This window comes from Cervus elaphus, chromosome 21 (assembly GCF_910594005.1).
Source record: "Cervus elaphus chromosome 21, mCerEla1.1, whole genome shotgun sequence".
NCBI lineage: Eukaryota > Metazoa > Chordata > Mammalia > Artiodactyla > Cervidae > Cervus > Cervus elaphus.
The window spans coordinates 46713979-46728436 of NC_057835.1; the positions used below are offsets into that span (position 1 = coordinate 46713979).

At 47.1% G+C, this 14458-nt stretch overlaps 1 protein-coding gene across 2 annotated transcripts in view; it reads right to left on the bottom strand.

Moving 5' to 3' along the window:
- ZNF704 (zinc finger protein 704) overlaps positions 1–14240 on the bottom strand; it is a 247172-nt gene extending 232932 nt beyond the window's left edge. For both annotated transcript variants that reach the window (XM_043880467.1, XM_043880468.1), the window contains exon 1: positions 13628–14240. In XM_043880467.1, the coding sequence (XP_043736402.1) occupies positions 13628–14110 (483 nt within the window). In that variant the 5' untranslated portion in view covers positions 14111–14240. The remainder of the gene's footprint in view (positions 1–13627) is intronic.
- Between the last annotated feature and the right edge of the window lie 218 nt (positions 14241–14458).

The following is a 14458-nucleotide window of genomic DNA, read 5'->3' on the forward strand; positions in this document are numbered from 1 at the left end:
GCACTTCCCACATTTCCTGTCTCCCCCACTGGACTCATCACAGAGCCTGATTTACCAAGAGAAGTAGGGTTTTCTATCAGGTTTTAAACTTCACACCAAGGAATGGTGTTCACAGATACACAAGTGAAAATTCACTACATAGAACACTCATTTTTTTTTTTTATAGTGAAGAAATTAGCAGCTTTATGAGGAAATATGTTTCAAAGCTTGCAAGACCCACTAACAATATTTTAACCTTGCTCTGTGACAATTTATTTCTCTAATAATGATATTTTAGGAATTTATCCCAAGCATAAGCCACTTATCCATGGATTTCCCATTTAGAAAAAATAATTTTAAATTGGAATTTCCCAAAATGCATCTGAAGGGAAAGGTGTTCTAGAAAAAAAAAGGCTCCAATAAATTTGTAAATGGTCCAATAAATATGTAAATGCCACAATCTATATTCACCTTCTTAGAAATTCAAAATGGCCCTTGTTATCTACAGCGAATAACTTACTCACAGGTATTTGGGTGTTATACTTCTCTTTCAATTTATTTTACATTTAAAACATTTTATAACTTACAAAAAAAAAAAATCTGTATCTTTCTTTTCAACTGAAATTCCCCTAAATTGTTCAATTAGAGTCCTTTTCTCCTCCTTCTAGATATCTTCCGATAGTGGAAGCAAGCAGTTACAAGCATTTAGAAGAATACGTTGAGCTTTGCATCCCCATTTACCCAAAGAACAAAGACTTTACCAAACAAAAGTACAACAGGTCGTAGACACTAATGCAGAGGTTTTCAGCCCCAAGCAAGTTAGAGGTGAGAGGTAACATCATTGGTATTTGTATCACAGGTCTCAGCGACACATAATTCAATGTGTGTTGTAAGACTTTCCCCTCCTGCACGGCTTGTAGCCAGGCTTTTTCCAAAATAAGAGCTATACCTCTGAACAGACTGACTGAACTTGAGAGCAGGAATGTTTTTGTCCTCTTTGCACAAGTAGATAAATGGCTCTCAGCTTCCTGAGATGAAAGGGAAGATTCAAGCTCACCACTGATACAATGGAACACTCAGAGTTCAGATGAACGAAGTCACTTCAGGAAGCAGCTCTCTGAAATACCTTGGGAGTGTGGAACAAGCAGGAGGCTCTAACAGTCAAAATGACTGTAGGATTTTGGGTCCTTGAACAAAGTTCTACAAAAGATTCTTTTCTGGAACCAAAAAGGAAATAAATTGCCATCCATCTCTAATTTCAGGAGGTCTCTGGTCATATTTAATAACAATAGGCAAATTTCTCTGGTGATCCAGTTGTTAAGATTCCGCCTGGGGACACGGGTTTGAACCCTAGTTGGGGAAGATTCCACACAGCATGGAGCAACTGAGGTCATGCACCACAATAAGAGAAGCCACCACAAGGAGTAGCCCCCTGCTTGCCGCAACTAGAGAAAGCCCAGACACAGCAACGAAGACCCACAGCAGCTAAAATATTTTTTTTTAACTTAAAAAAAAAATAACAATAGGCAAGGGCAAAACAGTATTATCCCAATTTTATTTGATAACACTGAAGCACTGAGACATCAAATTACTTGATGAGGCCATGCAACTAGCAGTGGAGAAGCCAGAATTGGAACCCAGAGCCTGTGTTACCTCATTTCCTGGTTTATGAGGAGGAAACAGTGGGGAGGGGGCAGAGGGCAAGGTCATCTGCTCTGACTCAGTCATGTTCCCTCTTGCCTTACTAATGAGCCCACATCACAGATCATACTAATGGACTAAAATTACCCTGCTTACATACAGGTTTTACTGCATGATATTTCAAGGCATGTATCCTTTAAAAAATTGGAGTTAATTTAAAATGTCAAAACACTTTTGACATTCACTTATTTTGACCATCCATCCCCAATTAGTCCTTCATCAGGAGACTTGACTTTCACTCAGCCTTCCAGTATGACAAGAACATAAGGAAAGCAAGTGTGTTACTGTTAAGTGTCGTGTGTAGCCTGGAAAACTCACACTCTTAGTACACATGGAGCTGTGGACAGGCAAAATCCTTATAATTCTTTGCATCTCAAAGCTCCATGGTCTTCTGCAAGATGAATGAACCCCTCCTGTAATGTTACTGCAGATGTGGTAACATTCTCTTACCTTAAAATTACAGACTCTCCTTCAAAACTCTAGTGTGTGTGTGGGTGTGTGTGCACTCAATAATCTCTTGACTCTTTGTGACCCCATGGACTGTAGACCACCAGACTCTTCTGTCCATGGAATTTTCCAGGAAAGAATACTGGAGTGGGTTGCCATGTCCTTCTCTAGGGATTGAACCCACATCTCTTGCACTGCCTGCATTGGCAGGCAGATTCTTTACCACTGCACCACCTGGAAAGGCCCTTGAAGCTCAAGAGTCGAGCCTATTTCCCCCATGTATAAATTTTAACTCCAGATTTTCCAAATAGTATCTTAAATGAAAAGTGAGAACTTAATCACTCTAATTCCACTACACAAATCCCAGAGTTATTACATTCTGTTCCAATTCATCCAGTAAATGAGAGCAACAGAAGTTATTTGTCAAATTTATGGTCTAAACTCATCCTTTGACTAATTACTCAGGAATCACCTCCTGTCCAAATCATATAATCTTCTTCATATAGATTGGCTACAAATGCTTTAGGATACATATCAAAATTTCATCCCAAACTGTAGTAGCCATGCAAGGTCTCTCAACAGATCTAATCTTGATCTTGGGGATAAAGAGGAAAAGAGGCTTTGAACCTCTTTATCGATAACTTGGCAGGAATCTGCCAGGCTGTGGGCTCCCCAGAAGTAGAAATCGGCCTTATCCATTCTTGTTTCCTACATGTATATCAGGAACATGGCATGCAATGGCGTCTAATAAACATCTCCTGAGGGAATGACCAGAAACCTGGAGAGCAAACCCAAAGAAAATCATCTTTATTTCAAAAAGAGATTCAACTATGCTGGAAGGTTGGTTACAAGTGCCTCTGAAAGTGTTACTCACTCACTCACTCATGTCTGACTCTTGTCGACCTCATGGGCTATAGCCCACCAGGCTCCTCTGTCCATGGAATTCTCCAGGCAAGAATACTGGAGTGGGTAGCCATTACCTACTCTAGTGGATCTTCCTGACCCGCAGATCAAACCCGGGTCTCCTGCACTGCAGGCAGATATTTTACTGTCTGAGCCACCCACCAGGGAAGCCCCAAGGGCCTCAGATATTTCAGAAAGTCTAATGGAAACCATGCGTTTACCTTAAAAGAGATGGGACAGGGCAATGAAAGGTCAGGTTTCCTCCGCATTAGCAGACATTGTATCAGGCCATGGTGCAAGACTGGCTGCTCCACGTAGACCAGAAGCTCTGACAGTGTATACTGGGGTGGCGAGGGACAGGCTCCCACACCTCTCCCCTCAGAGCCCCCCTGAGCGGAGAGGGCAGGGTAATGAGACCAGGACAGATTCACTAATGAACAGTGGCCAGGGGCTCTCAGAGGTCAAGGGCATCCTGACTGTATCTCTTGCTCCTTCTCACTAAGCTCAGGTGAGCAGATCCCAGGCAGGGCTGACTTCTCACCTTTCCTCCTCCTTTCCTAACCCTTGTGCTCTGGGACACTGCAGGCTTAACTGGTAAAATCTGGTAGAGGAGGGGAGGCACTGCTTAAGGGCTGAGTATAAACTGTTTTCTAGGCTGGTTTACCAGGTGCTCCACACCAGAAATTAAGGGAATTTGGTTCACAGTAAAATGGGGTTCATCTGCCATTTATTACCATCCACTGGAGGCTCAGTGGTAAAGAATCCGCCTGCCAATGCAGGAGACGTGGGTTCAATCCCTGGATCGGGAAGATCCACTAAAGAAGGGAATAGCAACCCGCTCCAGTATTCTTGCCTGAAAAATCCCATGGACAGAGAAGCCTGGTGGGCTACAGTCCATGGGGTTGCAAAGAGTTGGACACAGTTTAGTGAACAACAACAACAAACAGCAACAAGAAGTCATCCTCTGAGTACACAAGTGCCTTGGGAACTGCACAGAAGGGGGGCTGATACGAACAGGATTCACAGAGGGTCCTGCCCACCTCCCACAGCCACAAGTGAGACAACCTCTTCCTGATGTATTTTAGAAGGCAGAGTGTTCCAAGAATAGAAGTGGATAAACAGTGAGTGGTGGATCATTTCAGGAAACTGATTTTTCTAACTACAACTCCAAGGGAGTAAACGAGGTACAAACAGATCATTCCAGACACAAAGGACTACTAGGCAAGGAGGGTGATAACTTGGCTTTGGCAGACCAGGTGCTAATCCTGGCCCTGCCTAACTAGCTAGTCAGCCCTAACTGGACAAGGCATTTCTGATTTCCCAGCCCCAGTGTCCTGAGCAGTTGAAGGAGGGTGTTGGGTTACCAAATGATCTGTTTCACTTCCACGTCTGGCAGTCGACAATTCAGTGAATGACAACTTTGTCTGGTATCAGAGGCACATGCCTTCCCCTCGAGCCAACGCAGACCGTGTGCAACACATATACTTGTTAATAAATTGAAATTCAGTGCTGGCACACAGTCCCTGCCAAGGGCTTCGTAAAGTCATCTGATAGCCCAGAGATAGTCTGAGAGATATCCCTGCAGAGCCAGCACACATGAAGCAGATTCCTCTTGATTAACATTTATTAAGCACTGAAAGTGGACACTTTGACATATATCATCTCACTTAAATGCCAAAGAATTGATGCTTTCGTACTGTGGTACTGGAGAAAACTGTTGAGAGTCCCCTGGACAGCAAGGAGATCAAACCAGTCAATCCTAAAGGAAATCAGTCCTGAATATTCATTGGAAGGACTGATGCTGAAGCTGAAGCTCCAGTACTTTGGCCACCTGATGCAAGGAGCCAACTCATTGGAAAAGACCTTGATGCTGGGAAAGAATGAAGACAGGAGGAGAAGGGGATGACAGAGGATGAGATGGCTGGATGGCATCATTGTCTCAATGGACATGAGTTTCAGCAAACTTAGGGAGATAGTGAAGGACTGATGGGCTGCAGTCCATGGGGTCGCAAGGAGTCAGACCTTACTGAGTGACTGCTGCTGCTAAGTCACTTCAGTCGTGTCCGACTCTGTGTGACCCCATAGACGGCAGCCCACCAGGCTCCCCCGTCCCTGGGATTCTCCAGGCAAGAACACTGGAGTGGATTGCCATTTCCTTCTCCAGCGCATGAAAGTGAAAAGTGAAAGTGAAGTTGCTCAGTTGTGGCCGACTCTTAGCGACCTCAGGGACTGCAGCCTACCAGGCTCCTCCATCCATGGGATTTTCCAGGCAAGAGCACTGGAGTGGGGTGCCATTGCCTTCTCCTACTGAGTGACTAAACAACAACAATCTCACTTACAAACCTTTCTTCCCAATTTTTCAATAGATGAACTCTTAATAGAACTACCAGCAGTCTTCCAGGTCCAGGTTTCTCCTCGACTTATTATATAACAGTACATGATCAATCTCTTCAGATTCTCTGGCTCTCATTCCTCAGCTAACACACAGCATCACAGAGCAAAGTCTGGCCTTGTTATCTCAGCCCCCTACTGCTTTGCCTTCACTAAGTAACAACTTATACCAGGATCCTTCCTCCGACTGATCGAGTCCTTGTATTTTTTCTTTTATAAAAAATAAAGTTCTGGTTGAAGATATTTACCTGCTATTCATCATTCAAGGACCCAGGAGGTTAGTTTCTTTTGGTTCTGGGGGCTGTGTGGATCTTACCATTGCAGTCAATGTGAAACTTCTTTGATCAGAAATTGACAACTATGTAACACAAAGTTTCTCTTCTTGTCTCATTTAAAGCCCAACTTAGTGTCCATGACAGTAATCAAGCATCTCAGATACTTAGTATCTATTCCTCTAGTCCCTGAGTTGTAGCAAATCCTCAACAATGTAAATGGACATAAACATCGCAAACAAATAGGGAGAGATTAAAAGCACAGGCTCTGGATGTGAACCACAGCTCTGCTGTGACCAACAGCCTCAGGTGTGTTATTCCAGGTCCAAGTCGGTACATTCAGCTGGAGCAGGCGTGCGTGCATGCTCAGTCACTTCAGTCGTGTCCAACTCTTTTCGACCTATGGACTGTAGCCTGCCAGTCTCCTCTGTCCATGGGGATTCTCCAGGCAAGAATACTGGAGTGGACTGCCATGCCCTCCTCCAGGGGATCTTCCCTACCCAAGGACTAAACCTACGTCTCGTGCATTGCAGGTGGATTCTTTACTGCTGAGCCACTGGGGAAGCCCCCAGCTGGAGCATACCAATTCCCAAATCATAATTTCTCAGGAGAGCCTCCTTCATATAAAGTATTTAGCACACTTCCTGGTTTATAAGTATTCAGAAAATATTCATTAACATTATCTTGGAATCCAAACTGTCCTGCATTTCATTCCTATTCTTTTAATGATTTTATTGGTTCCCCTTTGTTTTCTCCAATCCACTGACCCCTAACTTTTTACCAGCCCATGGCCCCTTCCTGTCCTTACTTTTCTTAGGACCCATAGTCCATCATTATAGTCACAGCAGTATCAACTTCATCAACAATATAGTCTGTCTTTCCATTGCTCAACCACCTGGCTAAACTTCATCTCTGCCAAATATAGCTCTCTGCTTTGTCTCCAACAAGAGACATTAAAGTGTAAGGCTTAATGGTACTAGATGTGGAGTTGGACTGCCCAGGGCTCAAACCCCTGATCTGCCACCTAACACCTGTGTATTTTTAAGTAAACTGCTTATCACTTCTGTAAAATGAGGATGATATAATAATGCCTGACAGGGATATGTTATGAAGTTTCAATGAGACTGTACACTTAGACTTGCACTGTGCGTGCATGCTCAGTCATATCTGACTCTTTGAAAACCCACTGGACTATCTCCTGCAAGTCTCCCCTGTCCATGAAATTCTCCAGGCAAGAATACTGGAGTGAGTTGCCACACCCTCCTCTAGGGGATCTTCCCAATCCAGGGATTGAACTGATATCTCCTGTGTCTGCTGCATTGCAGGAAGATGACCTCTGAGCCACAGGGGAAGCCCAGATTTGTGCTAGCATAGTAATTAAATAACTTAACAAACATTAGCTTGGATTCTTTTTGTCATTATTATTCTGTGTCTGAACCAATGGAATGAAGCTGGGAAAATCACACACCCAGACAGAGTCCTTACTCTGTCCATGTAGAAGCACCAACATCAAGCAGATCCTTGATATTACCAGCTGCTCTATTTGATGTCTCTGGTTCATCTGTTCTCCTGCTCGCTCATAGCACTACATCCTGGCTTCAGCTCTTACTTCAAAGCTCCTTCAGTCTCAGCTGATGACCTTCCCTCCTGCTGCAGGGGGAAACAGAAGCCATCAGATGAGTACTACTTCATCTGACCACCATCCAATGCACAACCACCCACATCGGGACCCACTTTCCCTACCTTCTCTCTAACTCAATGGAAGAAGGGTCTTTGCTTCTGTCAAAGGCCAGTATCAATACTTGGCTTCCAGGTCCCCTTTTCCAAGGACCTTCCTCTTGCAGGTGTCCCTCTTTTCTCTGTATCTTCGGCTCCTCCCTAAGGCAACCCATAACAATCCTCACCTCTTGGTATTCATGCCCTTGCATATTTCCTCCCCTCAAGTGTGGGCAGGACCCATGTTTCACTTTTAAGCAATAGACTATGGCAATGATGATGGAGCACTGCTCCTGTGATTACAGTGCCTTATATGAGACTCCGCCTTACCACAGACAGGGGCTTAGATTCTCCTTGCTGACTTGATGAAGTAAGAGGCCATGCTGAGGAAATCATGCAACAAAGCAGTGCAGAAGTGGAGGTGGGGCTGAGGGAAAGGGGCTCCAGGAACTGAGGCCAGCCTACATAGGAATAGGCAGCAAGAAGCTGGATCCTTAGACCTGCAGATGAAAGGGAATGGATTCTTCTAACCAGAGGGAACTGAGAAGTGAATTCTTCCCCAGGCAAGCCTCCCAGTGAGAACACAGGCTACCCAACACTTTGACTACAGCACTGGGAGACTCAACAGCAGACCCAGCTAAGCCTGACCCTGACTCCTAACCCACAGATGTTGGGAGAATGCTTGTAAGCCAAAAAGCCTATGCTACAGTAAATCCCCTACATAGGAAGGAGTTCCATTCTGAGAGTGCTTTAGTAAGTCTAATTTGTTTGTAAGACCAACAATGTTAGCCTAGATACCCAACTAATACAATCGGCTCTACGCTGGGTTCAGTGTTTCTGTGGGCTCAGTCATGTTTGACCCTCTGCGGTCCCATGGACTGCAGCCCACCAGCCCCTCTGTTCATGGAAATTTCCAGGCAAGAACACTGGAGTGGGTTGCCATTTCCTACTCCAGGGATTGAACCTGTGTTTCTTGCATTGGCTGATGGGTTCTTTACCAGTGGCACCACTGGGAGACCTGGGAAACTGTACTCGATAGGTTTATAATACTTTTCACACAAATAATACATTTTAAAAAATAACAAAGACATAATTTTACAGTACCTTGAAAAGTACAGTAGTACAGTATAGCAGCTGGCACAAAAGGGCTGGCATCAAGTGAACAGGCAAGAAGAGCTGCTGACTGGGGGAGAGAGAGGAAGTGGGAGATGGCAGAGCTGAAGGATTATCAGCAATAGGAGATGGAGGGCAGGCTGCAATATCACATTGATGACATCAAGCGTGAGTGACACGCAGCTTGCCCTCCATCGGACAGTCCTGACGTAGACATTCTCTCTACCCAGTGATGTCTGGGTAGTGGCTCCTTTTTCTCATTTTCTTTGTCATCGATGACACAGCAGCACTGGATTGCATTCTGAACAACTGCTGCAACCTTCATGCCCTGCTCTACCTTTGAGTCCTGCAACTCAAAAACTAACAGGCCCTCCTCAGATAAAGAACATCTCCTTGCCATCTCCTGTGCTGTGACACTCATTGGTACTTCAGTAACTTCTGGAAGCATTTCCAGAACTTCCCAGGCAGCTACCATATCTGCACTCGCACTAGCTGCCTCACCACTTACTTTTACATCATGAAGGTTGGCTCTAGCCTTCAACCAATGACACCAGCCATAACTGGCATTAAAAGATGTGCCCTTTGATTCTTCACTGTGTTTCTTCAAGTCTTCATAAAGGCTTTTAGCTTTTTCTCAAGTCAGCAGTAAGCGGAGTGGGACTCTGATCCTGCATCCAAACACTGAGAAGTTTCTCCATCTCCATCACTTTTCTATGCTTCTTCAATATTATTGTGGGCATCACTGGCAGAGCAGACTTTACATGTTCCATGATCTTGTCCTTAGAGTTGTGCTGATGGCTGAGTGATTCATGTTATAGAATAATTGATATCTACCATCTTTTTGCCTCGCTCCACCCTCAATTATTTTCACTTTTGTTTCCATTGTTATTGCTTGGCCCTTCTTAGCAGTACCAGCTACATCACTGCTGCTTTTACACTTGCTTCTGGACATCCTGGGCTTGAAACAAAGACACTGTACTACTGTACTCTATACTGTACCATATAGCAATGCATACAGAAGCACAAACACTTGCAGAGGATGCACACAAGTGACAAAGTACGCCAGACACATGAACTAACTTACACGCTTGGACATGTGAATGCACGTTCGCATGTTTGAAAGTTTGCCACCTGAAGGTTAGTATGTAGGGGGCTTATTGTAGTTTGTTACACAGCAACAGAAAACAAACATACTTCCCATAGAGTAACAGACAATTCCTACTGTGCTACAGTCTCTACATTAGAGCCTACTGTGCATGTGTGCGTGCTAAGTCGCTTCAGTTGTGTCCAACTCTTCGCAACTGTTCGGACTGTAGCCCTCCAGGCTCCTCTGTCCACGGGATTCCCCAGGCAAGAATACTGGAGTGGGCTGCCATGCCCTCCTCCAGGGGATCTTCCTGACCTAGGGATTAAGCCCATGTCTTCCGTGATTCCTGCCTTGCAGGCTTACAGCAGAGTCTACTGTATCCTCTCTTAAAAAAATTCTAGACCATATGTTCTCCAGATTCTCCCCCTTCTCTCTACTTTCCTTTCTAGCAAAGGGCTTTTAAAAGAGTTTGAAAGAGTTTTTCACTGTGTTCTCAACTCTGCTCACTGCTCAGGCCACTCAGGTCACACCGCTGACTTTACATGCTTTGGATAAAGATACCAATGCATTGTGCATTATCTAATCCAAATGAACATGTCTCTGTCCTTGTCTTACTCAGTATCCCAGTGGTATTCAACACAGTTCATTACTCCCTACTTCTAGAACTATATCTTCTCCTGCCTTACTGTACTTTCTATTTTCTAGTTTTCCTCTGACTTGTTTGGTTGCTGCTTCTCAATTGTCATTGCTGGCTTCTCCCTCCATACCCAGACTTAAACAGTGCTGGCCCCAGAGTCTAGCACAAGACTGTCCTCCGGCTCGCTGCGCTTCCTTTCTTGTCCCCAGCTTTACAGGACATCAACACATCTCCCAACCCCAACCTCTCCTCTAAGCTCCACACCTTACAGCCATCTGCCTACTTGCAGTTCCCATGCCTATGTCTAAGCATCATCTCAGGCTTAACATGCCCCAAAGAGAATATTTGATTCTTCCCCTCACAAAAACCTGTTGTTCTCTAGTTTTCCAAATATCAGCAAATGGCACATCTAACCAACCTTTACACTGGGGTCTCATCCCCGATTCCCTTCTGTCTGTCAACCCCCCGCCCCCTGCCACCTAATCCATCAGCAAGTTATCGCAAATGGACCTTCACAATTGATCCTGAATTTGTCCCCTCGTGTCTAACACCACTCTGGTCCAAACTGCCTGGCCTCTCACATGCACTTCAACAATCACCTTCAAACTGGATCCCTGCCCCTCCCTGCTGCCTTCTATACCCTACACAGCATGACCCTATTAAAAATACAAACCATGTATCAACGTAGAGGGGTGGGATGGGGAGGGAGACGGGAGGGAGGTTTGGGAGGGAGAGGACATATGTATACCTATGGACGATTCATGTTGAGGTTTGACAGAAAGCAACAAAATTCTGTAAAGCAATTATCCTTGAATTAAAAAATTAATAAAAATATACAAACCACTTTGTACGCCTTTACTGCTTAAAACCTTGCAAATATTTTTTCTCCACTTTAAAAAGGCCCACCAAGCTCTATGTTGCTGGCCTGTAAGCTAGCTACCTGACATATCTCCTACCTACCAAGCTGCAGCCACACTCAGCCTTTTCTCCTTCCCACCTCAAGACTTTTGCAACTGTTATTCTGGAAGGATCTTCCCAAACTACACGTCTCAAATCTCAGATCAAATGTCCCCTCCTCAGGGAGGCCTTCTCTCTACTAGCTTTCTCCTCTTCCTCCTAGATGGTATCATTTCCCTTATGAGGGGATGCATCACAATCTCAAGCACCAGGCTTCTTTGTTTGTTTGGATGGTTGTTGCTCTGGTTTTTCTTGCAGGATGTGGGCATCTGAAAGGTGCTGTGTTCTAGAATAGTACCTGGCACATAGTAGGTGCTTAATAAATATGTGAATAAATGAATGCCTAAGTATATATAAAATATTGACATTCTTGGGCTTCCCAGGTGGGAAGAATCTGCACTGATAAAGAATCTGCCTGCAAAGTAGGAGAGGTGAGTTCAATCCCTGGGTCGGGAAGATCCCATGAGTATTCTTGCCTGGAGAATTCCAGGGACAGAGGAGCCTGACAGGCTACAGTTCATGGGGTGGCAAAGAGTTGGACATGACTTAGAGACTAAACAACAAATTGACATTCTTAAATGCATTAGAATAAAATGACCCTATTTTATTCATTAGAAAACCTCTTTAGATGCAGTGTCAAGATGACTTTAAAGCAGCAAAGATTATAAAATTATACCTCAAACTATTCAATATATAAATTCCTGAAAAGTTATGGGCAACCCAGAATGTTATAAAATAAGGCCCATTTAGAAAGAATTTAACAGAAATTTTCCTGGAGATGTGAAAATCTTTTTCTGATAATATGAATGATCACATTCTAGTTCTTTGGTTTTTATAAATTTGATTTTTTTTTTTCTATATTGGGTTTGCTTTGATCACAGGACATAAATTATAATTAATTTTTCCATCATAACTTGTGCAACAACTGTCCAAACTACAAGACATCTTTTCAGTATTTCTGGACAAAAATGGTAAGGAGTCACTACTCTTGTTACTTAATGTCACTGATGCCATGTGATTTAATTCCAAACCCAGCTATATCCTGTAGCCATACAATGCAGGCTTTTTATTAGACCATGGTAATGAGGGTGGTCATGGTCTGGATTCCAACAAGCAACTGTCAAAAACTATCATCCCAAATGACCACTTGCTGAAAATTTCTCACCCCCAGAGCTGGTACATCCAGGGTGGTCTAGGAAAGAAAGTTGTGCCCATGTCTACTCTGTGGCTCTTCAAATGCTAATATTTAACATTTCTTTGGAACTGCAATCCGCATGCTTTGAGGAGTAAGACTTTTTTTTCTGGTTCCTTTTTTTTAAAGTTTTTTTTTTTTTTAATAGTCTCTATCTATTAAGCTCATGTGTTTTTCTTCCTGAAATACCAATATCTTGTGAAAACTCCCATCAACAGTGTTATTCAGTGGATTTTAAGCACCACTCTTCAGAAAAATCACTCACTCCATTGCTTACCACTTGCTGCCCTCAAAACTTCTTAGCAACATACACTGTGTATGAACCTCAACGTGGTTTGCTTTATCCAATCACACGCCTGAAAGCCCAGCCAGTCAGTTGTGTAATAATAAACCCCTTATCTCCTGAAGATACACAAACGGAAAGATCTCTCAGTGCTTCAGGACACAAGGGACTTTGCTTGAATTCTCAGCTGAAACTCACGTCCAGGTTAAATGCCAAATGACCCCCACTTCCTCCGGTTTCCTTTTTTTTTTTTTTTTTTCTCATTTGCAATTTTGAGGAGGGGGCGGAAATACCACAAACGCTAAACAATGTCGAGTTTAAACGGGGGTGGGGAGTTGGAGGGTGGCAGGCACTGCCAAAAGCTGCCAGCAAAATGCTTGTAGAAACCCAGGGCTTGGTTTGTGTCCTGTCCTGGGCTTACCGGTTCCCTCACAGGCGCCGGTGATGGAAACTCACCCACAATTGTTCTTGGATGCAGAAGGGGTTGAGAGATTGACAAGAGAAGCAGTTTGCTAGTTTCCACGCGCTAGACTAGTCCTCGGAATAAGGGGAAGGGGGACCCTCGTGCTTCCCGGGGAGGAATATGACCTCACGGCCCCCTACCTCTCCCGTCCCCACCAGGCGCAGACCGGCTCCTACCTCGTCCCGCCTCCAAGTTCCCTCCCTCACCCGGGAGAAGCGTCCTTTGCCCGCAACCCACCCCGGACGAGCACGCCCGGCCGGCCGGCCCTGGAGGAAAGGGGGAGCGGCCGCCCGGGGAAGGTGTGGGGCCCGAGCGTTGAGCTTCATCAGTCCCCTCGCTCGGCCCGCGCGGCCGCCGGACACACCCCTCCCGGGCCGGCCTCTGCGGTCGCCGGTGCCGGCCGCAGCCGGCGCCGCGCCGGAGCCCGGGGCCCGTCCCCTCCCCGCGCCCGAGGGTCCCGCGCGCGCCCCCGCAGCCGGCTCGCACCTTCAAGGCGCCCCGGGCCGGGCCCTTGGGGAGCGCGCGGCCGGGGCCGAGGGCCACGAAGCGCTCGTCGCCGTCCTCGTCGTCGTCGTCGCCGTCCACCACCTCGACGACCACCTCCTCGTCCTCGTCCTCGTCGTCGTCATCCTCCTCCTCCGCGCCCCCTCGGGGCTTCGCCGGCGCCCGCCCGAGCCCCCTCCGCCGCCGGCTCCCGCCCTCTTCGTCCTCGTCTTCCTCCCCCAGAAGCAGCAGCACCGGAGACGAGGCGGCGGCGGCGGCCCCGGCGCGAGGGGGGTCGGTCCCGGCGTTGCGCGGCGGCGGCAGCGGCGGCCTCCAGCTCTCCGGGGCCGGGGCCGGGGCGGGCGGCGGGAGCCCAGGCAGCGCGCCTTCCCGGGCGGGCGCGGGCGCGGTGCCGGGCGGCTGCAGCGCGGCGCTGCCCCGGCGGCTGCCCAGGCTGGAGCGCTTGGCTAGACGCCGCGCCTGCATGCCTGCCCGCGGGCTGCCGGCCGCCGCTCCGAGCCGGAGAGTTGGTCACCTCCCCCTCCTCGTCCTCCTCCCTCTTCCTCCCCGGGCGGCCGCTGTGGTCGCGAGGCGCCCGGGCGCGCGGAGCTGCCGGGGGGCTGCGGGAGCCGCCTCCCCGGGGCCGCCGGCTGCCACTGGCTGCAGAGGCGCGGGCGCCGCCTTCGCTGGACCGGCCCGCGGGGACGCCGGCGGCTACGGCGGGGCGGCGCGGCGGCCGCGGGCGGGGGTGGGTGTGAGCGAGCGGCGCGCTGCCGCCTCCGCCGCCGCCGCCGCCCAGGAGCCGCGGGCCGCGCTGCGCTCCATGCGGCCGGC